Source organism: Ovis canadensis, chromosome 8 (genome assembly GCF_042477335.2).
Source record: "Ovis canadensis isolate MfBH-ARS-UI-01 breed Bighorn chromosome 8, ARS-UI_OviCan_v2, whole genome shotgun sequence".
Classification (NCBI taxonomy): Eukaryota; Metazoa; Chordata; class Mammalia; order Artiodactyla; family Bovidae; genus Ovis; species Ovis canadensis.
This window is the reverse complement of record NC_091252.1, coordinates 68,764,364-68,788,884: the sequence shown is the minus strand read 5'-3', so window position 1 is coordinate 68,788,884 and position 24,521 is coordinate 68,764,364. Positions and strand designations below refer to the sequence as shown.

The 24,521-nt window shown below is 37.9% G+C and overlaps 2 protein-coding genes across 2 annotated transcripts; both read right to left on the bottom strand.

The window, feature by feature from the left end:
- Positions 1-9,242: 9,242 nt before the first annotated feature.
- LOC138444641 (trace amine-associated receptor 7a-like) lies at positions 9,243-12,043 on the bottom strand. The gene is made up of 2 exons (XM_069597984.1): positions 12,017-12,043; positions 9,243-10,307 (listed from the first exon to the last, which is right to left on the bottom strand). Exons 1-2 carry the CDS (start codon positions 12,041-12,043, stop codon positions 9,243-9,245), a joined length of 1,092 nt encoding a protein of 363 aa, XP_069454085.1.
- Positions 12,044-16,353: 4,310 nt separating this feature from the next.
- Positions 16,354-17,388, bottom strand: LOC138445106 (trace amine-associated receptor 6). The gene has a single exon (XM_069598906.1). It carries the CDS (start codon positions 17,386-17,388, stop codon positions 16,354-16,356), a length of 1,035 nt encoding a protein of 344 aa, XP_069455007.1.
- Between the last annotated feature and the right edge of the window lie 7,133 nt (positions 17,389-24,521).

The window sequence follows — 24,521 nt, the reverse complement described above, 5'->3', positions numbered from 1 at the left end:
GGAGAATGGAACGGCTACCCACGCCAGTATTCTTGCTTGGAGAATTCCATGGACAGAGGAGCCTGGCGGGCTACAGTCTGTGGGGATGCAAGGAGTCTGACACAACTGAGCGAATTTCCCTTTCACTTCAGTTTCAGGTTCAAAACAAAATTGTGCGGAAGGTTCAGAAATTTCCCACGTGCAGCCTCCCCCGTGGAAGCACATCCTCCCCCACTTCAATATCCAGCCTATTTTGAAACTAGACAAGTTAATTTCACTGACAGAGAGGAAAGAGGAATTCGGGTTCAGTCCAAACCCCATGCTCGTTTCATTCTCCTCACTATGCTGAATGTCAGAACCACCTCCAACAATGTCAGTCAAGGCCTGAGAGGTGAGGAGCAACTTAGAGTGGACAACTGTTTGAAATGAGACCAGTGAGTACAGCTCCTTATACTGTGGAGAGCTTTATTATCAATTGCATTATTATTTGAAAACTTCTGTAATTCTTCTCTCATTGTGTTTGATTTCTATTCTTTTTGTCATTTCTAAAAAGTAAGAGCTACAATGCATGTGTTTGGTATAAGCTATATGGGGAAACCATCTAAGCTAGGAAGACAGTGTCCCTAGGGAATGATTGTAGAGGGCTTTGAATCAGAAAATGCCTGGGTATTCGATCTTGGAACACTTACCTGAACTCTCTGGCATCAGATTGCTCAGCTCTGACTTGGGAGTAATAATACCCACCATAAAGAGTTGTGTGACTAGAGGTAAGGCAGGAAAGTATTTAACTTATGCTTAAACTGAATTACTATGTTATGTTACCAATAACATAGAATAGTACAGGTTAGCATAGTATATAAGAGTTAGAAATATAATAAGCATTAACAAAAATAATAAAAGAAGTGTGGGATCTTTACTTTCAATTTACAACTTCACTTCTAAGGACTAAGTAGAATGATAGTGCTGACATTTAAGATGGGTGAGGAGAATAGCAATGAATTCCAGCAAGCAAGAGCTGAAAGGTGACTTGCATTTGGCATTCTAGAGCAAGTGAGCCTGAAAGGCTGGTGTTGGTGATGATATACCTAAACTGGAGGGATTTCAGGTTTTAGTACAAGCCCACATTCTAAAACTAAAATCGATAACATTGTAAGTTTATGTCTAATTAATTTGGTGACAAACACTGACATAAGGCTATTTCTAATGTTTACTTTTTAATCAGTCTATCTGAATATTCATGCAGATATTGTGTTGAATATCTGATTATTGGTACAGAAATAATAATGTGTTGATGACAAATGCTTCACACACTTCATTGGTTTATTCCAAACATTTAATGGATGTGCCTTTTAAATGAAACAGAAAAAAAATTTGATAACTAGAAGTCCTGGGAGTTTTAGATAAAAGATTGTAGCTGGTAAATGACAAGTCCTAAGTAAGGACAGAGGCAGATTGGAGGTGATATCCTAGAAGAAGAGAATATCTAGAAACTGTTAGAGGCAGATTAGCACTTGGTCAAGAGCATGGACTCTGGGGTCTTCCAGTGATTGGTCAGTGTGAGGAATTTGCCTGCCAGGGCAGGGGACGCAGTTTCGATCCCTGATCTAGGAAGATCCCACAAACCTAGGAGCCAGTGAGCCCGTGTGCTGCAACTATTGAGCCTGTACCCTAGATCATGGGAACTACACCTGCTGAGCTCCTGTGATGCAACTACTGAAGCTCCTGAGTCTAAAGCCCATGTTCCTTAACAGCAGAAGACACCGCAATGAGAAGCCCTTGAACCGCAAGAGAGTAGCCCCCGCTTGCTACAGGTAGAGAAAAGCCCACATAGCCGTGAAGATCCAACAGAGCCTAAAATAAATACATAAAATTATGCTTTTAAGAAGGCATGGACTCTGGACCCAGTTGCCTAGGGTTGAATCCAGGCTCTCCCCAACTTTGTAACTGACCGAGGACTCAGTTTTTCAGCTGTGAAATGGGGATAATAATATTCCCTTCAACAGAAGGTTATTATGACAACTATTGGGGTTACTGTTTCTAAAGCACATGATATAGTACTTAACTAGCACATGTTCATACTTTAAGTGTTTAAGATCTATATATATTGAGAGTAGTTCTGGAGAGAATGACAGAGAGCTGGGTATTAACATTAAGATGCAAGAAGGAAGAAGGACCCTGTGCCAGTTGACAGTATTGGAGAGAGGCAAGACTGGTACAATCTGATGACCTTGAGGGTTTGAGGGAAGATGGAGTGTGAATGCTCTGCCACCACGAGGAACATCGAGGATGCCCCCTCTTTGCTCTGCTACTGGAAAACAAAGTCCTCAGGTGACAACCAGGTTCCTAAATGGTGCAGAGAACCTACATAGAAGAAAACATGTTTGTGAAGTTATTTCTCAGTATTTATTCATTTCAATGTTGTCTTTTAATCTTAATTCAGTTATATTGAAAAGCCAGTCTGGGAATCAGTGCTGATTAACGGCCAACTCCTCATCGATCAGAGGAAGAGGAGAAAAACAAGAGCAAAGAGATAAACGATGTGTTTCCTATAGTATTAATATCAAAGCATGGTAAAGAATTCACCTACAATGCAGGAGACCCAGGTTTGATCTCTGGGTCGGGAAGATCCCCTGGAGAAGAAAATGGCAACCCACTCCAGTATTCTTGCCTGGAGAATCCCATGGACAGAGTAACCTAGTACGCTATAGTCTATGGAGTCAAAAAGAGTCATTCATGACTGAGCAAAAAAAACATACTTCTCTTTAATGAAATTTTGCCAAAACATAAAATTGTCCCTGCAGCTGCTGCTGCTGTTTGTGAAGTCCTTAGCTGGCAAAGTTATTATTTGGCAAGCATTTGAGGTTTCCTTGGATTTTTTTCACCAATTTTATTGTTTCTGAAACCCAAGTTTCCAGGAACCATTAGTTTTCTCAATAACAAAGGTGGTATTTTAGCAGGTAAGCCTTTTAGAGCCTTAAAATAGACCAGGGCATCCTCTGATCAATTCCAAATATTCAAAATAGTAAAATTTCTTCCAATAGACGTATATGTCCAAGAAATCAACCTCATAGAAAAAGCAATATCTAATGTCTGCTGAGAAAAGAAAAGAGTCTCCTTGCATTTTTTTTACGTTTTCTCTTTTGCTACCTTCAAAACTTATTAGAGGAACCTAGGTTATTTGCTGCTCTCATGTTTGGCCAATGAAGGACACCTAGCCTTGTGCTGCGGAGAAGGCAATGGCATCCCACTCCAGTACTCTTGCCTGGAAAATCCCATGGACGGAGGAGCCTGGAAGGCTGCAGTCCATGGGGTCGCTGAGGGTCGGACATGACTGAGCGACTTCACTTTCACTTTTCACTTTCATGCATTGGAGAAGGAAATGGCAACCCACTCCAGTGTTCTTGCCTGAAGAATCCCAGGGATGGGGGAGCCTGATGGGCTGCCATCTATGGGGTCTCACAGCGTTGGACACGACTGAAGCGACTTAGCAGCAGCAGCAGCAGCCTTGTGCTGAGATGAGATAAAAATTGGAGGCTCTTCCTAAACCCTCTAAAATTCTTTCAGTATCTGACTCTTCCTTTTATGCTCATACATCTTGAGAAAATGATCTGCCTCAAATAAAGATAAGGTTAGACAATAATCATATTTCTCAGAGGCAGTAATCATATTTCTCATTCTATCCTTCTAATACCCAGGACAGAATTTGGAGGCAAATTTTGGTTATCTTGCATTATCGAAAGTTTCCAGTCCCTATTTGCAGATTTTGAAACTCTCAGGCATTCTTAAAATAAAAACCCATTCAATAAACTCTCTCCCCAATGAGTGATAGTGTGAGACTTTCCTCATTAAAACAAAACAAGAGAAAGGTGCATTAAAGTTGTGATTTTTCCAGCACACAAACTCAGAAGCTTGTTAATGGGAGGGGTGAGAGTGAAATGCTTTGTACTCTTGTCTCTTTGGATTAGAGGCTGGATGTAACCAAACACAAAGTAGGGTAGAAGTATTGAACTATGAATCAATAGCAATTGGAACTGATAACACATAATAAGTACACACACATTAATTATATGTAATAATAATATTTAAAGCATTTTTACAAGTGAGTGTGAAACTGAATCATACTTGATTCTTTATGAATCGTTATGAACTTGATTCTTTACATAATCTATTTGTGTTTAATGGATATTTCTCAGAAATATATGTTAACCTCTTATGGAATAAATTGAGTGACATGGGAAATGATATGTCATTGTATTTTCTCCAACCACAGACTCCCAATGTCCTCTACATATCTTCCTTCCTCAGCTCGCATTAAATCTCAGAGCTGTCTAGTCATTGTGTGTGATAATAACTCAGTTTGGATGACTTCAGGTTGAAACACAACCCAAATGTCATGCAATATCCCTGTCTTCCCTGTGCCCAAGCTAGCCAGGTCTGAACTTAAACATTTCATCGTTTTCACAATGGACTGGCTGAACTGGCACATGCCCTCTGAAGATAAGCCCTATTAACTGATCACAGTGTTTACTTCCTCCTAAAATTCCATTGAAATGTCCCTGAAATATTTCTGAAAGATAAAAATTCATTGGAGCAAACTAATGGAAAGAGCAGGGTAGAGAAAATACAATCCACACTATACACAATAAAAGTTTACCATTAAGATGAAAAAAAAAATGTTCTTTCTAATAAAGCATGGCAGAGATTCTTAATCCCAGAAAAAGTAAATAAAAAATGAGGGCAAGGGAACTTTCCAGGTGATCCCGTGGTTAAGAATCCACGTTGCAATGTAGGGGACATGAATTTGATCCCTGGTCAGGAAACTAAGATCCCACGTGCTGCACAGCAATTAAGCCAGCACACCCTAACTACTGACCCTGTGTGCTCTGGATTCTGTGCACTGCAATAAAAGATCCCACGTGATGGAACAAAGATCCTGCCTGCCTCAGCTAAGACTGCATGCAGCCAAATAAACACAATTTTTTTTTAATGAATGAGGACAAGAAAATCATAAAACAATGCTTGAGACATTTTATTCTGAGCTAACGGGTCTAAACTTGAAATGCAAGTGCCTATCAAGTTTAAAGAAGGAAAACAGAATAAACACAGGCACTAAATATGGACAAGTCGAAAGAGAAATTCTCAAAAGTTCCTGGGAACAGAGACCAGAGGGAACAGGTCTATGAAAATGATGTGAATATCATACTGGGGTCAAAATCCTCATCAGTACACAATAAAAATCCATTCAATAAACTCTCTCCCCAGTGACTGATAGTGTGAGACTTTCCTCATTAAAACAAAGGTCCAAGAAGGCAGTGGAGTCATGTTTTTTAAGTTATCAGATAATTTATTTTTGAAACCATCATTCTAGTTAAAATTAAAATAATGATTGAAATCCTATAAAGTTCTTTAAAGCTAGTTTGAAATTAAGAACATTCATGCTAGTTACATGTATTTATAGTAGGCATTTCTATGTATTATACAATATATCAATATACTATAACAAATATTTTATTAAACTGAATTATAATTAATATACTATATGCTTGTATAATTCAAATATGTAATTTGCATAAATATAAAACAGAGCTACAAATAGATGGTCATGGATCATTAAAAGCAGGCAAGCCACAAATAAGCGAGCAGAGGTGGGGCAATTCTTAGCAAGAGGAGGTTGTGCCAAGACCTAAGGAAGGAGCAGATGAAAGTGGACCACTGGGCTGTTCCAGCAGGACCCAATCCAGCCTGACATTCCCTGGGTGGTGGCAAGCCCCACTCTGCAAATTTATGAGACTCTGGGTATCCAGCCTTGTTCAGGTCACTTAAACTTCAGCCTGCATTTTAAAAATGATGGTTCAAACCCAAATTCGATCAACAAATAAGAAGAATAAACAAATTGTGGCCAACCCACACAGTGCAACACTACTCAATAAGTCACAAAGTCACAAAGTCACAAAGAAAAAGGAATCAGATACTGACTCATCCTTTGACATGGCTTATTCTCCAAATCACTAAGCACAGTGAAATGATTCAGACAAAAATAAGTGTATATAATGTATGCTTGCATTTATATAAAATGCTAGAAAGTACAAACTAGTGTAGAGTAACATGAAGTTCATTGGTGGCTACCTGGGGACAGAAGGGGGCTAAGTTTGTAGGGATAAACAAGAAAGACATTACTAAAGACATGAAGAAACTTTTGGAGTAAAAAATAAGTTTAGTCTTGATTTTGGTGATGAATTTGCAGGTGTCTACAAATGTCAAAACTCATCAAATTGTATATCATTTGTATGTGTAGTTTATGTCTACTATGCATATGTGTATTATGAAAATATTAAAATTTGAGTTTCTCTGTTAAAAAGTAAAAGGTAATGGTTCAGAATTGATCATCTCAAAGTTACCTTCAGTTTTAGTGTTTTGTACATTTGTTGCAGAGGGCCAATGATTAGATGGTCAAGAAAATCTAGCTAATGTGATATTCTTGGCCCGGGAATTTTTCTGGCCCTGAATTCACCTACCAAAATCTGACAGAGAGGGATGTTCTGTCCAAGGGATGATCCCAAGAACCACAAAATAAACATGTATAGAGTCTGCAGTACTATAAGCACTATGATATATGAGAAATTTATGTGGCTGTGGATGGCAGGTATTCTTTCCTTCTTGAGTTCCCTCAAGGTTACCAGTTCGCTCTCCGTGGTGGCTGCAATTGCTGATGATCATAACCTCCTCTGTTAACTGATATGGCCAAAAATATTCCATTTCTTGCTTTCAATAATTTGATTTCAGCGACTGGGCCACATGAGGGGAGGAAGAGTTACTACTTACTTCACTTTCTGACTCCCTGGACATGAACACTGACCCTATTGTTTAACAAATATGCCACCTTGGGCATAAGACTCATCTCTCTTTGCTTCAGGTCCCTCATTTGTGATCTAGAAGTAATAATAATTTAATATAAGGTTAATATTTCCTCTCACATAGTGTTGTTGTAAAGACTGAATAGGGCAGGTAAGATGGTCCCAAGCAAAGAATGAGTAGTCTATAACAAAGCATTCTTAGGTTTGCATACCAGAAGCACTCAAGAAGTGTTCACTGAAGCAAAGGCGAGTGGACAAGTCCCACATGAATAGAGTAATTCACAGAAGAGAGAAATGAGGCCTAGAGTGTATTCTTTTATAAAGAAAGTTCAGAAATATTTTTAAAAATAGAATAATATGTAGTTCTAGGAAACAAAGTGGTAAAATTGAAAGATTTGTCTAGCATGTGTAAAAGGTTACTGAAAAAGGAAAAACAAGTGTAAATGTATTAAACTAGATGTTAGAACTGCTTATTTGAATCCAGAAGCTTTATGGTATTCAACAGACTTTTAAACACTTTGATTTTAGCTTTTTCACTTTTAAAATGAAGAAGTATGACTCCCTATAGCTTGTGGCATAGGATTAAGGATTAAAGAAAGTTACTATATTGAAAGCACTAAATCAAAATAAACTGATGATTTTCAGTGTCAGAACTGAAGAACTGTGAGTAAACTAAATACTAAGCAGGTAAAAGTACCTTTAAATCATCTTTAATAACCAAATGAAGATGAGAGAACTTCAATCAAGTATAGTATAAGGTAATGAGAAATAATTCACTATCTCAGGAAAGGTTTATTGATTTAAAGCATACATCTAATAATAGTCAGAAATGATGTGCTAGTATATGACTAATTTCTATCAAGCAAGAAAGTAGAAAAAAATCAGAATATATTGATGTGAATTCACTCCTGCTCAGGAGACATGATGCTCTAATTTTTAAATCTTGATGTCTGATTACAACAAAAGTTAAAATGTTTTGTTGTCGTTTTAGTTGCTAAATCAAATCTGATTCTTTTTTTTTTAACTCCATTGGACTGTAACTCACCAGGCTCCTCTGTCCATGGGATTTCCCAGGCAAGACTATTGGAGTGGGTTGCCATTTCTTTCTTCAGGGTAACTTCCCAACCCAGGGATCGAACCCACGTCACCTGCACTGGCAAGCAGATCTTTTACCGCTGAACCACAAGGGAAAGTTAAAATAGAATCAAACAATTTATGTAAAAAATTTTTTAATTTATTTTTAAAAACCCAGACGTATAGCATCCTCCAATCTTTGTACCAAAAACAGGGCTTCATTTCTGAAAAGCTGGCTGGCTTTTATCTAATGTGAAAATTTGTGAGTCATATAAAATGTATTTATCAGCCTCTGTCTGTCATACTTTTATGCCCCCTTCACTTCAGTGTTCTATTTTTTTTAATACATTTTTAATTGGGGCTTTCTTGTGTATCAATTAAAACCCTTATACATAATTTCTGGAACAATGAAAAAGTGAACAAAATTGTAAGTTAATTTCAGATAAAGTACAATATGAGTGACAATCTTAAAAACTCATGCATGGTCTAAACATATGTTGACTAGTAAAATTTCTAAACTCAAGTGAAATTTTATGAGCAGAGGATCACCAGGAAGAAGCCCACTCAACAAATGAATGTTATTTATGACATCAATTATCTTTCCCATAGTACATAATTCAACTGATATATGTCTGCATGTTAGTCACTCAGTTATGTCTGACTCTTTGTGACCCCACAGATTGTAGCCCATCAGGCTTCTCTGTCCATGGAATTCTCCAGGCAAGAATACTGGAGTGGATTGCCATGCCTTTCTCATATACATATATATATATCAGTCAATGAATCTATTTCAGGATTGATTTTACCTGACACTGAGATCATATTTCTGAACGCATAAATCTGACCACCTGACAGTGCAGACTTACTACTTTGCTCTCCTTCAACCAGGACCTCTCTAAGTATTCCACAGATGCATTTACTTTGTAATAGAAAATATTACCAGGGATTAAACTATTATAAAATGATAAAAGAAGATTTTGAATAAAATTATACTACATCCTTCCCCATATATTCTCTTACATTTTCTCAAGAATGCTGCAAGGAGGGGTTTAATAACTAGAGATTGTACAGTGAAGTTCAGAGACAAGTAGTAGCCCAAGATCAATGGTAAAATGCCACGTTTCTGGCTCCAAGGTCATGTTGTTTCCATAACAACCAGGTTTTTACGTTATATTGACCAAAGAATGATGAAACTGAATTTAAGTCTTCAGGTCATATTGGAAGCATAATTTATTCTTTTACTTTACAAGTTTTTGCATGTATATGATGAAGTTTTCTACCCAATGCTGTGTTCACTGTAAATCTATATTCAATTCCTCCATCTAAAATGTGGACTTACCCAGAATATAAATTTACTGTTGAGGAATTCTCTCTCAAGACTTTGCCAGTGATAATGAGTTTGATGGCTTTTCGAAACCAAGGATAAAAGAAAGCATAAATCAAGGGGTTCATAGCTGAGTTATAATAAGCAATCCAAACCAGTATTTCATAAATATATGTGGGAGTGATGAAACCTAGGAAGGCATCAATTATGGAATCCAGGAAGTAAGGTAGCCAGGAGATGAGAAACGCCAGCACTGCGATGCCCAGGGTTCTTGCTGCCTTTCTCTCCCTCTTGGCCACTCTGTCTTGGAAGCTCTCTGAGCATCGCCCAGTCTTGTTGTTCAGATTCTCAATTTTTCTAGCCTGCTGTTTAGCAATGAGGAAAATCTTGGAGTAAACAGTTATCATGACAAGGGTGGGGATGAAAAATAATAGAAAATTCACCAATACCCAACTCTGATTCACTGCAATTTGACAGCCTCCCACACAGGTGAGAGCACTTACTAGATCCTCCAGTCCAGCTGCATTCGCTCCTGTGCCAAGAAGGGAAAAAGAAAAAATAATAGAAAAGAGCCAAGAGGTGGCAATACACATACCAGAAACAGACACAGTGAACCTGGTTGGATAGACCAGGGGGTCAGTGACGGCAATGTACCTGTCCAGAGAGATAAAGCACAAGTGGTAGATGGAAGCGTAACAGAATGAGCCTTCAAAACAAGAGTGGAGTTGACAGTAACGCTCCCCAAAGTACCAGCAGCTCTCCACGGACCTCACTGTGCTGAAAGGCATCACAGTCACTCCCACCAAGAAGTCAGCACAGGCCAGAGAAGCAATCAGGAAGTTGGTAGGAGAATGCAGCTGCTTGAAGTGGAGAATGGAAATCATCACCAGGAGATTTCCAAATACAGTCAGCACAGCTCCAAAGCTGAACACTGTGTACAGGATGAGGCGGGGAGCTGGTGAGTAGGGGGTTTTCACACAGGATCCGTTCAGGTGCTCATAGCAGAGCTGCACAGCTGCAGCGGGAGACGCACTGCTCATGATTCTCCGATTTGATACCTGGAAACCTGTCACCCTCTGTGGCCCAGGATGTCATTCCAGTTTTCAAAATGTCCTTAAAGAAAAGATAAATACAATGTCAGTGATTGCCAGCGCATTCTGTCTTTGCTTCCTTGTGAGTGCAATTATTTACTTACATGTTTAGAAAGTGATTCATATCCTCATCTTGTAAATGATTCACTTCTAAATGAATAAGCAGTTAATTTTCTTTGTTACATAAAATGCTGTCTATTTAAATTTTTAAAAAAACTTCCTGCATTACCTTGTTCTTCACTTCAGAGGAGAGTTTGTCTTCGAGAAACTATTACATGATGCATGTCCGAATGCCACATTTTATTAGCATTATTTTCCTAATTTATCAGAGCAATGATAATGCCCCAAACACCCTCTCCCCTCAGGAACATAGTTTCATAATTTCAATCCCCAAAGCTCTTAAGATTGAATCCCCACAAGTACAAGGTGTTTAGAAAGAAAGAATTAAATAACAATTATGTTTATGCTAAACTAAGTTTATGTCCTATAATTTACTGATGTCATTTGACCTTTGCATGAAATATAATAATGCCTAGTCTTTGAAACCTTTGAGCAGAAATTGAAAGTCATACTATTTATTGTTATTAGTTACTGCCTTTTCATTCTTGTTAGAATCATTTATTATTTCTGTGTTGAGTGTCACTAGAACTCTTCCAAATAAATCCTTTCTCTCTTCCAGTATCAGTTTGTGTTAAAGAAAAAAAAAAGAATCATATATTAAACAGTTGAATGCTTCAGGTTTAACTTTAATAATTCAGATTTAGAAAAGAGGAGGAGTAGAAATGTTTGCCTCAAGAAACAACCAAGGAAGTCCAAGTACAAATAAAAGATTGTTGCTGCTAATGTTTTTCTTGTAATGGGAACTATATGGAAGATATTTTAAAAAATAAATTGTTGAAAGAACTCTTGGAATGTGAGCATTCCTATATTATACTCCATATTTTACCATTGACAAATTTCCATTTCCTCTTAATGTTCTAGAATAGATCAGCTTGTGTTTCAAAAAAATGTTTTCTGATGAATGACTTCTATGCGGTGTGCTCAGTTGCTCAGTCATGTTCAACTCTTTGCAATCCCATGGACTGCAGTCTACCAGGCTTCTCTGTCCATGAAATTTTACAGGCAATAATACTGGAGCAGATTACTATTTCCTACTCCAGAGGATTTTCCCAACCCAGGGATCAAACCCATCTCTCTTGCCTATCCTGCATTGGCAGGCAGATTCTTTACCACTGTGCCACCTGGGAAGCACTCAATGACTTCTACTTATGTTGAAAAATCAGCTTTTTAATATTGAGGCATAAAATACATTTGAAAAGTTTACATTTTTAGTATGTACAGACTGATGACATGATAAATGTATCCTCTCTTGTATTCACAACCAAGAAAGGAAGCAACACCCTGTATTTCTCCTCAGGCCCTTTTATACTTAATCTCACCCCACATATCCCTTCTCCTATCCTGGGGAACCACTGATCACCCTTCTATGGCTAGGGATTAATTTCTGAGGCCCAAAAATCTTGTGTCAAAAAGGTCACACAGTTTGTGTTCTTCTCTGTCTGGCTTATTTTACTCAGCTCAGTGTCTGCGAGTTTCACCCATGTCTGAGAACATTTGCAGCTCATTCCAAGTTATTGCTAAATGGAATTCCACTGTCTGAATTCAATTGCCTTCCAGTTATTTTATCCACATACCAGTTGATAAATATTTAGACTGTTCATCTTGGGACTGTCATATTGGGAAGTGTATGTTTAACTCTGCAAGGAAGCACACATTTTCTAAGGTAGTTGGACCATTTTATGCTCTCACCAGCAAGCTATGAGTGTTTCAATTTGCTTGAAATCTTTCTTTCCTCCTGGTGGATTGCCTATCATCTTACAGGATTTTTAAATAAATTAAAGCTTATCCATTATACTTTATTTTACTTCTCTTAACTCTATGTGAGAGGCTAACATGTGGACAAGTAATGACAACTCGATGTGGTGATGGCTCTGATAAACAGAGTTTAGTGGAGGTCACCACAATGAAGCAAGGGAATTGTATTCACAGGGAATTTTACCAAGAAGGTAACTTTAAATATAGGTGGAGAGGATCCAGGAGATATTTAAGGTAAAAACAGACAGGGTTTTTCCAGGCCGAGAGGGCAGTGTGTTTTGAGGCTCCGAGATGGGGGCTGGACGCATTCGCAAGCCTGAGAGCGGCTGTAGCGCAGGCGCAGTGTGGGGAGTGGCATGAACTCAAGGAGACCTGCGCACAACCTGACCCCACCCCCTTCATTTTGCCAAGCTGTTTGGATTTCTGCAGAGGTGAAGGGTTAGGAAGGGAGAGGGCATGAAATACCCGTGGTGACAGATACAAATCTTCGCTTCACCTGCTCAGGGATGCTAGATAAGATTTATATTTTTCTGCAATACTCTTAAATCTACTTAGAGCCTCACGCTGCACCTGGTACAAGAAAAAAAATCTCAATAAATACAGGGATTCTGCTCCTTTATCCCCAGAGTGGCATCCATGTTCAGAAAGCTCAGTCTCACAGTATCTGCGGGTGTTTTTTGAAGTCTGTCTATTGAAGAATGCGTTTTCCTACCTCTAAGGAGCTGACTTGGCAGCATCTTCGCCTTCCCTGAGGCCTCCTTCCAGCCACGCTGGGAGGTTATGTCGTCTCTCAAAAGCATGTGCATCTACTCAACATATCTACTGTGCATGTTTATCACTTTTCAGAAATGACCTAAAGAGTAGAAATAAAGCACAAGTGGAACATGGAAACATAACTCTTGGTAGCTTCCATCACTCTTGAGTACAGCACATAATTAATATAGAGAAGAAGAGTCTGAGCATTAAAGACCTACTGAAAGAAACAATTAAAAATACTTTTTAAATATTAAGATATAAATCCTGAGATACTTAAATCTCTTTAAGATGCAGTTTCTAAAATATACCAATGTACCTACAATTTAGTTTCATTAGATAAGACAAAAATATACCAAAGATATATGCTCAAATGTTAGTCCACCAAAATAAAACAAGCAAGCACACAGATAAAACTAACTTCAATGCTTAGAGAAAAATAGAGATGTGCATTGTTAACATCAATTTTAATATATTTATTTTATCACAAACATTAACATTTTAAAGATAAATTACAAAGTAAATCCCCCCATACACAGACACTGTCTATTATACACAAAGGTACATTTTGTAAAAGTGTAATATGGGGGCTTATTATACGTTGCTTTATAATTTAAGTCAGATTTTTCACTTTTGTTTTCTTTTGATTTTAGTCAAAAAAGTATATTGAGGTTTTCTTTCCTTGTCAATTGCTATTTTTAATGGTCAGTTGTGCTTTTTAATGGTTTCATAACATCTCATTTCACAGGTAGAGCATACTTTATTTAATTTAAACCGTGTGAATCCTAGTTTATTGTAATTAGCAATGGGGAGATATACAATGAATGTCCTTGTCACATTTCCTTCCTTGCCTGACTCTCTTCATATGCTTGTTTGCCAGAAACAGAACTACAGTCATGTGACATGTGTGATTTGAAATTTTACATAAATATCTTAATTCCCCTCTAAAAGAAAATGCTAAATTATGTTTTTCCTAGTTGTTCATGAAAATGCTCAACTTTCAGCAGAGTACTCAACTTCTCATACTCTGATTAATCTGATATTAATGATCCAGTGTTGTCAAATATGAGACACAAAACTGTAAGATTTTAATTAATTTTAAAATTATGTATACATTTGACATTTTAATGTATTTATTAACCATACCTCTGTAAAATTTTGTATTTATGTTTAGTGGGATATTCATCTCCATCTTAATGTTTTGTAAATCCTTTTTATATTTTTAAATCTACTAATTCTTCATCCTGTTTGCTGCTAATAGCTTTTCCAAGTTTGTTTATTTTTCTTTAACGTGTCTTTCTTTCACGTTGAAGTTGAAAAATTTAAGTTTAGTGCATGAATCTATATTCTGTCATGATTCCACCAATAAATTATAAAAATTATGTTTTCCTCTAGTTTTTTAATATCTCAGATAAATCAGTTTTGATTTTGTAAAATACATGAAGCAAGATCATTAAGAGTTTTTCAAAAAGTTTTATACCACATTAACATTTCTAAATTATCCATTTTTCAATAACATAAATAGTAGTGTTATTTTTATCATGAATAACTATAAACTCCAAATAGTACTTATAGGGGGGAAAATAAAAGACAATTGCCCTCTATCATGAGCTGGAAGGTAAAAGCAACAAACTTCATGAAATGAGAAAATTGTTACATAAAAGAAACTACTATTGCAGTACACACACATATTGCTCAAGGGTGTTCCTACCTTTACAAACTATCTCCTAAAATATAAAATATGAATCTCATCCTGGGTCTGTAATAGCTGATGGATATGGCTCAGAGATCTTTAGGAGCTCCAGAAAGACTGGACCCCAAGAATCAATTCGCTAAAAATGAAAACAAACTAAACTGAGTCCTGGGGTTGCAAAGAGTCAGACACAACTGAGCGACTGAACTGAACTGAAACTGAGTTCACAGAAAGACATTCACAGAGCACTTGGAAGAAACATTTGAAAATGAAAAAAGAAAAAGTTAACCTTGGTAGGAAAGGTAAAAGAATAACAGGGACTTGAAAGAAAAAAATAACAACTGATAGAGCAGGACAGTGTAAAGATGTGAGGAAACTAGAAACTATGACCACTCTGTCAACCACTAGTAAGTAATATGTTTTTATCAAATGCTCAAAGGATGTTCACTTCTCAAAAAATAACAGTATAAAACTGATGCTGCTGAAATTGAGGTACTGTTTTTCCTCCCCAATTTAGTGGATCATTTTCAAGCACTATATTTCATATAACAATTATTCAGAAATTTTCAATATATCACTAGATCACTGTTAAATTTTTTAAATCATCACTATGAAATTTGTTTTAGAATTTAGTTTCGATTGATGAAATGTCCTTTAATATTTCCAGTTTAATAAGTCCTATTACTCTTTTAAACCAAAGGAAAATGAGGCATAAATCAAAGGATTTAGAGCCAGTTATAGTAACTGAATGAGCAAAATATCTCAAAAGCATATTAAATGCTATAAAACTCAAAAAAGAATCAATGACTGAATCGACTACATTGAGAAATCATGAGACCAAAAGTACTAAGCTGTGATGTCCAGGGTTTTAGATGCTTTTCTCTGTGCCTTAGCCACTCTGTTCTTGCAATTCTCTGGTAACAATTTTACTTTCTAGTAATGTTTTAATCTTTTTAATCTGTTTTCCAATCACAAGAATAGTATTTCTGTACCGAAGAATCTTAACAAAGCCAGGTGTGAAAAACAATAGAAATCCTACCAATATGCAGAACTGATTTAAACAAGTTGACAATCACTTATCAAGCAGAGGGCAGTTACTTATCCCTCCATCCTATCATCTTGGGCATCTGTGTACAATTTGGCGTCACTGTAGGCCAGAGACAGGATGCAGAAGATGCTGGAGACAATTTCTCAGACAGACACCAGTGCAGACCTTAAGCATAATAGATTTAACTGAAACCCAAAAGTTTCCTGGGAATATGAGCTAAGCAGAAAAGGGGGGAAAAAAGGCAACAACCTTGAGAAAGTTAATCACAGAGAAATTTCTGAGGAGTTGGAAATAAGTAGACCACTTTGTAAAAGAAAGACAAAGGAAATCAGAGACGACTGAAATGTTTACAGGATACAAAAGGAATGGTTAATGGGATAAAAAGGTGTGTGGCGGGGGAGTGGACTGTCTGCAGAGAGTGGGCAGGCTACGGTGAGTTCTGCAGTAGTTAACAAATAAGAGAGTTAACATTTATTAGTCAAATAAATATTTTTGGAGAAGCAAAGAGTAGTGCACATCCTAACAAGGCTGAAGTACAAGGGCTTCTCCAGTTAAATTGAAAAAGCCATTTGTTTTCTTTCATGAAAAATCTTACTTGATTTTCTAAAACTCATTTCATTTGGAAAAGGTAAAGATATCTTCAACCTCCTTAACCCAATGGCTTACATTTGTTCAGAGGACAAATTCATGCTCCCAGAACTATTCTTGAAAACCCGACCACTCACAATGACTTTGATGGCTTTCCTAAACCAAGGGTAAAATAAAGCATAGATTAAGGGGTTCATGGCTGAGTTGTAATAAGCACACCAACAGCAAATCTCATAAATATAGGCCGGAGTTATGAAGCCCATAAAGGCATCAATTAATGAGTCAATACTGTATGGTAACCACGAAATCATGAATGCTATGACCGTGATACCCAGGGTTTTAGCTGCTTTCCTCTCTCTCTTGGCTACTCTGGATTTGTAACTGTCTGATGATGACTCTGTTTTGCTACCAGTATTTTCAATCTTTTTAGCCTGTTGTCTGGCCACAAGGAAAATATTACTGTAGAGAATTATCATGACAAGGGTAGGTATAAAGAAGGACAGAAAATCTATCAATACCCAGTTTTGATTTACAACCATCTGACAGCCTCCTACACAGTTGAGGGCACTAGACAATTCCTCAAGCCCATTCTCATTGGCACCCGTGTAGAACACGGCACCACTGTAAGTAAGGGGCAGGATCCAGGAGATGCTGATGCATATCCCCGACACAGACACCGTGAACTTGGTGGGATAGACCAGAGGGTCAGTAACAGCAATGTACCTGTCGATGGAGATGAAGGACAGGTGGAAGAGAGAAGAGTAACAGAATGCTGCGTCAAAGCATGTGTGAAAAGTGCAGAAAGTTCGCCCAAAGTACCAGCAGCTCTCCACAGACCTGACCATACTGAAGGGCATCACAGTCACTCCCACCAGAAAGTCTGCACAGGCCAGAGAGGCGATGAGAAAATTGGTTGGTGAGTGCAGCTGCTTGAAATGAAGGATGGCAGTCATCACCAGGAGGTTTCCAAACACAGCCAAGACAGCCCCAAAGCCATACACCATGTACAGAATCACGCGGGATGCGGGTGAGTAGGGGGTTTTCACACAGGATCCATTCAGGTGCTCGTAGCAGAGCTGCACAGCTGCAGTGGGAGATGAGTTGCTCATGATCTGTCCTTTACATTCAAAGAATTCTGTCCTTGATTTTCATAAAGAATATAGGATTCTGATTTTCAATACACCTAGGGGAAAAACATACATCCACTAGGATATCTGAGGAAATTATCAGATATTATTACAATTATTTTTTAAATTTTCCTTATTTCATAAATCACAAATGTGTTTAATAACAAAGCACAAAAATTATACTGAACAATAACATTGGGAGTAATTTCAACTAATGCTTTATTCCCTGAATTTGATAAAATTTTCTTTTAGTCATAAATATTTTTCTATTTTTTTACCTCCAGAGTTCCTCTTTGCAACAGGCAGTGATAGGGGAAGTAATTACAGAGTGAAAGAATCATCTCCTACCAGGTTTATCTGCATTACTGCCTAAAGCACACAATCCTTCCTGATATATAAAAGCTATCTATAAGAGAATCCCTAGATGGAATCCCTGTAGAGCAAGGTGTGAACTTGGAAGATTATTTTCAAGAGTGATTATTAAGAAAGTTATTCTCCAAAAGAGTTCCTCGAATTAAGCTACCCATTATGTTTTTTTGGCCAAAGGCTTTTTATATCCTTAGACTTGAACATTTTGCCAATTCTTAATCCTGTTGTGGCCACTTTACTGGATTTTAGCTAAGAAGATGTAACTGGGTACACACAGTGAGAGCAAATACTTGGCTTTTTTCCTCCAGTCAAGAATCGTTTTTATATCTTCAGTGGGCACCAACAAACAGACAAGGGAACATACACCATGAGCAGCTTGTAATGGACAAATTACATTACAGGAAAGCATTAAAAACACCACGATATTTAGGCACACCCACAATTGTGAGCATCTGCAAAAGTCAGTGCTGGTTGAGAAAAGATCGCTCTCTTCTCGGGATGTTGTCACTGGAAGCAGATTGCAATGTCTCTCCATCCACCTGAGAAATGGGTGTAATCCCTCTGAATACTGCTGCTGTGAGATCCTCACAGATAGAAGACCTCACATTCCCCTCTGTAGTGCACTCAATACTGCCCCCCTCCACAAATGATATTTTCATATTCTAACCCCCCAAATCAAATATTCTTTGGAAAAGATGTCTTGCAGTTTTGATAACACATAGTTAAGTGTATTAATTATATGCAAGTTTTAAGCATTTTTGCAAGTCAGTGTAAAACTGAGTTGGTTATGAACTTGATTCTTTACATAATTTATTTCTGTTTAATAGATATTTCTGAATATATGTTAACCTCTTATGGAATAATTTACTTGAAATGGCAAATGATACAACATTGTATTTTCTCCAATCAGAGACTCCCAGTGTCCTCTGCAAATCTTCCTTCCTCATCCCTCATTAGATCTCAGGCACACCCCAGAGCTTTCTAGTCACTCTGTGTGTTAATAATTTAGTTTGGACAACTCCAGTTTGAAACTACAGTCTAAATGTAAAAAGAGTATCCCTGTCTTTCCTGTGCCCAGGCTAGCCAGGTCTAAACTTAAGCACTTCATTTTCACAAGGGAATGTTTGAATTGGTACATAACATCTGAAGATAAGCCCTGTTAACTAATCACAGAGTTCATTTCCTCCTAAAATCCTATTGAGATGCCCCAAAAAGTATTTCTGAAAGAGGAAAATCTGATGGAGCAAACTAATGGAAAAACCGGGGTAGAGAAATACACTCACAATATACACAATAAAGTTTACCAGAAAGGTGAAAGAAATGTTTTTTCTAATAGATCCTGAAAGAAATTCTTAATCCCAGAAAAAGCAACTAAAGAATAAGGACAAGAAAATAATACAAACAATGCTATAAAAAGTTTCTTCTCAGCTAAACTTCATGTTTCTACCAAGTGCAAAGAGGAAAAATAATGCAAATGCAGATGCTAACTACAGACACATATAAAGAGAAACTTTTAAAAGTTCCTAGGAAGAGAAGCCAGAGGGTACCAGCTTATGAAAAAGACGTGAATATCATATTATGATCAAGCTCCTCATCAGTACACTATGTCCAAGAGGGCAATGGAGTCGTGCTTTCAAAGTTATCAGACAATTTATTTTTGGAAACATAACTCTAGTTAAAGTCAAAATTTTAAGTGAAATCTTATAAAATTCTTTAAAACTCATATGGAACTAAGAAGAAATATATAATGCATAATTGTATACATATAGCATATATTTCTATATACCATACAATATATCATTGTATTATACCAAATTTTTATTCTACTGAATTATAATTAATATAATAAAGTACATGCTTATATCATGTAAATAATATATAATATTTGCATTAGTATAAAATAGAGAAGAAATAGATGGTTGTGGGTCATTAAAAGCGGGCAAGTCACATATAATGGAGCAGAAGTGAAGCAATTCTTAGAAAAGAGAGCTTGTGCAGGACCAGAGGAGGGGCAGATGAAGGTGGACCACAGGGCTGTCCCAGCAGGACCAGATGCAGCCAGACACCCTCTGGAGAGTGGTTGGCCCCACTCTGTGAATTCATAAGACTCTGGCTGTATGACCTTGTTCAGGTCACTTAAGCTAGGGCCTGCACCTGAAAATGGATGATTCAAACTCAACTAAAAAAGAAGAAACAAATGTGGTCAATTCACACAGTGAAGTACTACTCAATCAAAAAGAAAAAGAATCAAATGCTCATTCATGTTTTGACATGGCTTATTCTCTATATTATTCATCAGAGTGAAATAATTCAAACAAAAATGAGCACATAATATAATGTATGGGTGCATTTATATAAAATGCTAGGAAGTACGTTCCATAAAATTCTAGGACATCCCACTTGCTGGACATGAGTTTGAGCAAGCTCCAGAAGTTGATGCTGGACAGGGAGGCCTGGCTTGCTGCAGTCTATGGGGTGACAAAGAGTCAGACATGACTGAGCAACTGAACTGATTGAGGAAGTGCAAATTAGTATAGAGTGACGTAAAGCTGAGCAGTGGCTGCCTGGGGATGGAAGAGGGTTGAGTGTGTAGGGATGAGCAGGAAGAACATTACAAAGGACATGATGAAATCTGGGAAGTGATATATAACAAAGCTAATGGAGGTGATGGAATTCCACTTGAGCTCTTTCAAATCCTGAAAGATGATGCTGTGAAAGTCCTGCACTCAATATGCCAGAAAATTTGGAAAACTCAGCAGTGGCCACAGGACTGGAAAAGGTCAGTTTTCATTCCAATCCCAAAGAAAGGCAATGCCAAAGAATGTTCAAACTACCACACAATTGCACTTTCCTCACATGCTAGCAAAGTAATGCTCAAAATTCTCCAAGCCAGGCTTCAACAGTACATGAACCACCAACTTCCGGATGTTCAAGCTCGATTTAGAAAAGGCAGAGGAATCAGAGATCCAATTGCCAACATCTGTTGGATCATAGAAAAAGCAAGAGAGTTCCAGAAAGAAACCTACATCTGCTTTCTTGACTACGCCAAAGACTTGACTGTGTGGATCACAACAAACTGGAAAATTCTTAAAGAAATGGGAATACCAGACCACCTTACCTGCATCCTGAGAAATCTGTATGCAGGTCAAGAAGCAAAAGTTAGAACTGGACAAGGAACAACAGACTGATTCCAAATTGGGAAAGGAGTATGTCAAGGCTGTATACTGTCACCCTGCATATTTAACTTATATGCAGAGTATCATGCAAAATGTCAGACTAGATGAAGCACAAGCTAGAATCAAGATTGATGGGAGAAATATCAATACTCAGATATGCAGATGACACCACCCTTATGGCAGAAAGCGAAGAAGAACTGAAGGGCCTCTTGATGAAAGTGAAAAAGGAGCATGAAAAAGTTGGCTTAAATCTCAACATTCAAAAAACTAAGGTCATGGCATCCACTCCCATCAATTCATGGCAAATAGATGGGTAAACAATTGAAACATTGAGTCTTTTTTTAGTTCCAAAATCACTGCAGATGGTGACTGCAGCTATCAAATTAAAAAAAGATGCTTGCTCTTTGGAAGAAAAGCTATGACCAACCTGCTGCCGCTGCTGCTGCCAAGTCGCTTCAGTCGTGTTCAACTCTGCGCAGCCCCATAGACGACAGCATTAAAAAGCAGAGATATTACTTTGCCAGCAAAGGTCCATCTAGTCAAAGCTATGGTTTTTCCAGTAGTCATGTATGGATGTGAGAGTTGGACTATAAAGAAAGCTGAGCACTGAAGAATTGATGCTTTTGAACTGTGGTGCTGGAGAAGACTCTTGAGAGTCCCTTGGACTGCAAGGAGATCCAACCAGTCAATCCTAAAGAAAATCAGTCCTGATTATTTGTTGGAAGGACTGATGCTGAAGCTGAAGCTCCAATACTTTTATGACCTGATGTGTAGAGGTGATCCATTAGAAAAGACCCTGATGCTGGGAAAGATTGAAGGCAGAATCGAAGGGAAAGACAGAGGCTGAGATGGTTGGATAGCATCACCGACTCAATGGACATAAGTGTGAGCAAGCTCCAGGAGATGGTGAAGGAGAGGGAAGCCTGGTGTGCTGCAGTCCATGGCGTTGCAAAGAGTCAGACACAACTGAGTGACTGAACAAAAAGTTTATTCTTATATAATCTATGAGAAATAGAATATGTCCTGCCATGTCAGTAAACAAGAATGTTACAGTCATCAGCAACTACAGTCCTCCAATATGAGCCTCTGAGTCCTAACGAGTCAGAAAAGAATACCTATCATCTAATAACCATCACACTGTACCACTCCCTACAGTGAGACCTGAGAATACTCAGAATGTGAAAATACAGGATACTGACCCCAGGCAGCTGAGGTGCATATCAAAGAAATGGTTTCAGTGAGCCCAGACTCTTACTTCTTCCCACATATAGAAAAGCACTAAATTTCTCAACTTGACACATCTGGTTTCTTTAATTAACAGTAATTTTTTGATATTCACAACTACCCACCCTTTGTTGCAAAATTCCTATATATCTAGTTCCTCCCCTTGCCGCTTCAGAAAGTTCTTCAAAACTCTCTGAAATGCCATCTCCTGGGCTGCGGTCCTTGTTTTGCCCTAAATGAAACTTAATTCTCAACTTTCATGCTGTGCAATTTTTCTCCAATGTCTATGAAGTATTTCTATATTTAAAGGAAACATGCATTTATTTATTCAGCAAATAGGTGTTGAGTTTCCCCTATATTCCAAGCAAAGTGGAAGGATCATCTTGAAGCTACTCATATGAACAAGTAGGTCATTTTCTTCTGAGGCATGCACTGTGGGGGAGAGATATGCTTAGTCGATCAATCATGTCCGATTCTTTGCGACCCTATGGACTGTAGCCCGCCAGGCTCCTTTGTCCATGGGGATTCCCCAGGCAAAATACTAGAGTGGGATGCCATGCCATCCTCCAGCGGATCTTCCCAACCCAGGGATCAAACCGAAGTCTCCTGCATTGCAGACACATTGTGGGCCACAGTGCAGGAGGAGAGATAGGGCACTATAAATATATATATATATGTATATATATATATATACATGTATAAATATAATATAAATATGTCCAACATATGATCAGAAAGCAGCAAGTAGTGTGATGGGCAAATGAACAAAGTGGTTCCTAAGAAGGTAGGAGCTATTTAGATATGTATTCAGTTGCTACTGTTTTAATTTCTCATCCACACAAAAAAAATGAAGACAAACTTTACAACATATTCTTAATACATGAGCTATTGAAGGAGTATAAAAGGTGCAAATATAATCATTTGCTATCATAATAATATACTATATCCATTAAAAAAAAGTTAAATGCAATTTGGAGACCCACAACACAAAGATGGCATGAGGTGTTTTGAATGTACAAGACTTGCTATGGAGAAGAGGCTATGAGTGAAGTCGCTCAGTCGTGTCCGACTCTTGGCAACCCGTGGACTACAGCCCACAAAGCTCCTCCATCCATGGGATTCTCCAAGCAAGAATACTGGAGTGGACTGCCATTTCCTTCTCCAGGGGATCTTCCCAACCCAGGGATAGAACCCAGGTCTCCCACATCGCAGGCAGAAGCTTTTTTTTAACCTCTGCACCACCAGGGAAGCCCTTTGAAAGTGAAAGTGTCCAACTCTCTGTGACCCCACGGACTGAATGCTCCAGGCCAGAATACTGGAGTGGGTAGCCTTTCCCTTCTCCAGGGGATCTTCCCAACCCAGGGATCGAACCCAGGTCTCCTGCATTGCAGGCAAATTCTTTACCAGCTGAGCCACAAGGGAAGCCCCACTATATCCATGAAAAAAGTTAAATGCAATTTGGAAACCCACAACACAAAGATGGCATGAGGTGTTTTGAATGTACAAGACTTGCTATGGAGAAGAGGCTCAAAGGAACCAAGTAATTAGTAATAGAAAAAACAAGAGCCTGTATTTGCTTGATGTGCAGACCAATCCTGCTGTAGAAATTAAGATGTAATTTATTTAAATGAACCTCTCTTCACCCTCAGGGGGAAAACTTTATACAGTAAAATACATAATGAAGAATTGTAGGTTAAATGATACATCACTAAATCAATTACTCCCATCAATGTACTGGTATCTCCAAAGAGTTGTGTTTAGTCTTTTCTCTGTGATGACTGATTTTTTTCCTTTAAAAAATTGGTACCAAGTCTTGTGTTCATATTGCTCTCAATAACTTGACTGCAGTGACTGGGCCACAACAGAGGAGAAAGAATTATTGGTTACTTTACTTATTCTTTGATTCTTTGGATGTGAGTATCAGCTCTATTGTTTAACAAATACACTGCCGTGGCAATGAGACTCACCTCATTATGCCTCGTGTCCCTCATTTATGACCCAGAAGTAATAATATAGCAATAGTATTCTCTCTCACATAGTATTGTGAAGACTAAGTAGGGCAGGTAAGTCAGTCCCAAGCACAGAATGAGTGGCCTATAACTCAAACAAAGCATTCTTAGGTTTGCATATCAGAAGCACTCAATAAATGTTCATTGAAACAAAGGCCAATGGATTAGTTCCCACACCAACCAGAGTAATTCATAGTAGAGAAAAATGAGAGCAGGAGCTTAATTTTTTTAAAGAAGAAAGTTCTGACATAGTTATATAAACTGAAGAAATGTAGATCTAGGAAAGTGGAAAAATTAATGATTTGTCTAGTACATGTGAAGCTCTACTGAAAAAAGA

Bases quoted from the DNA above. Each gene is read 5' to 3' on its own strand.
- LOC138444641 (XM_069597984.1), bottom strand. From the start codon at position 12,043: ATGAACAGTCTAAATATTTATCAACTG. The intron at 10,308-12,016 runs GTATGTGGATAA...CCTGGGCCACAG, and splicing joins GTCTAAATATTTATCAACTG to AGGGTGACAGGTTTCCAGGT.
- LOC138445106 (XM_069598906.1), bottom strand. From the start codon at position 17,388: ATGAGCAACTCATCTCCCACTGCAGCTGTGCAGCTCTGCTACGAGCAC.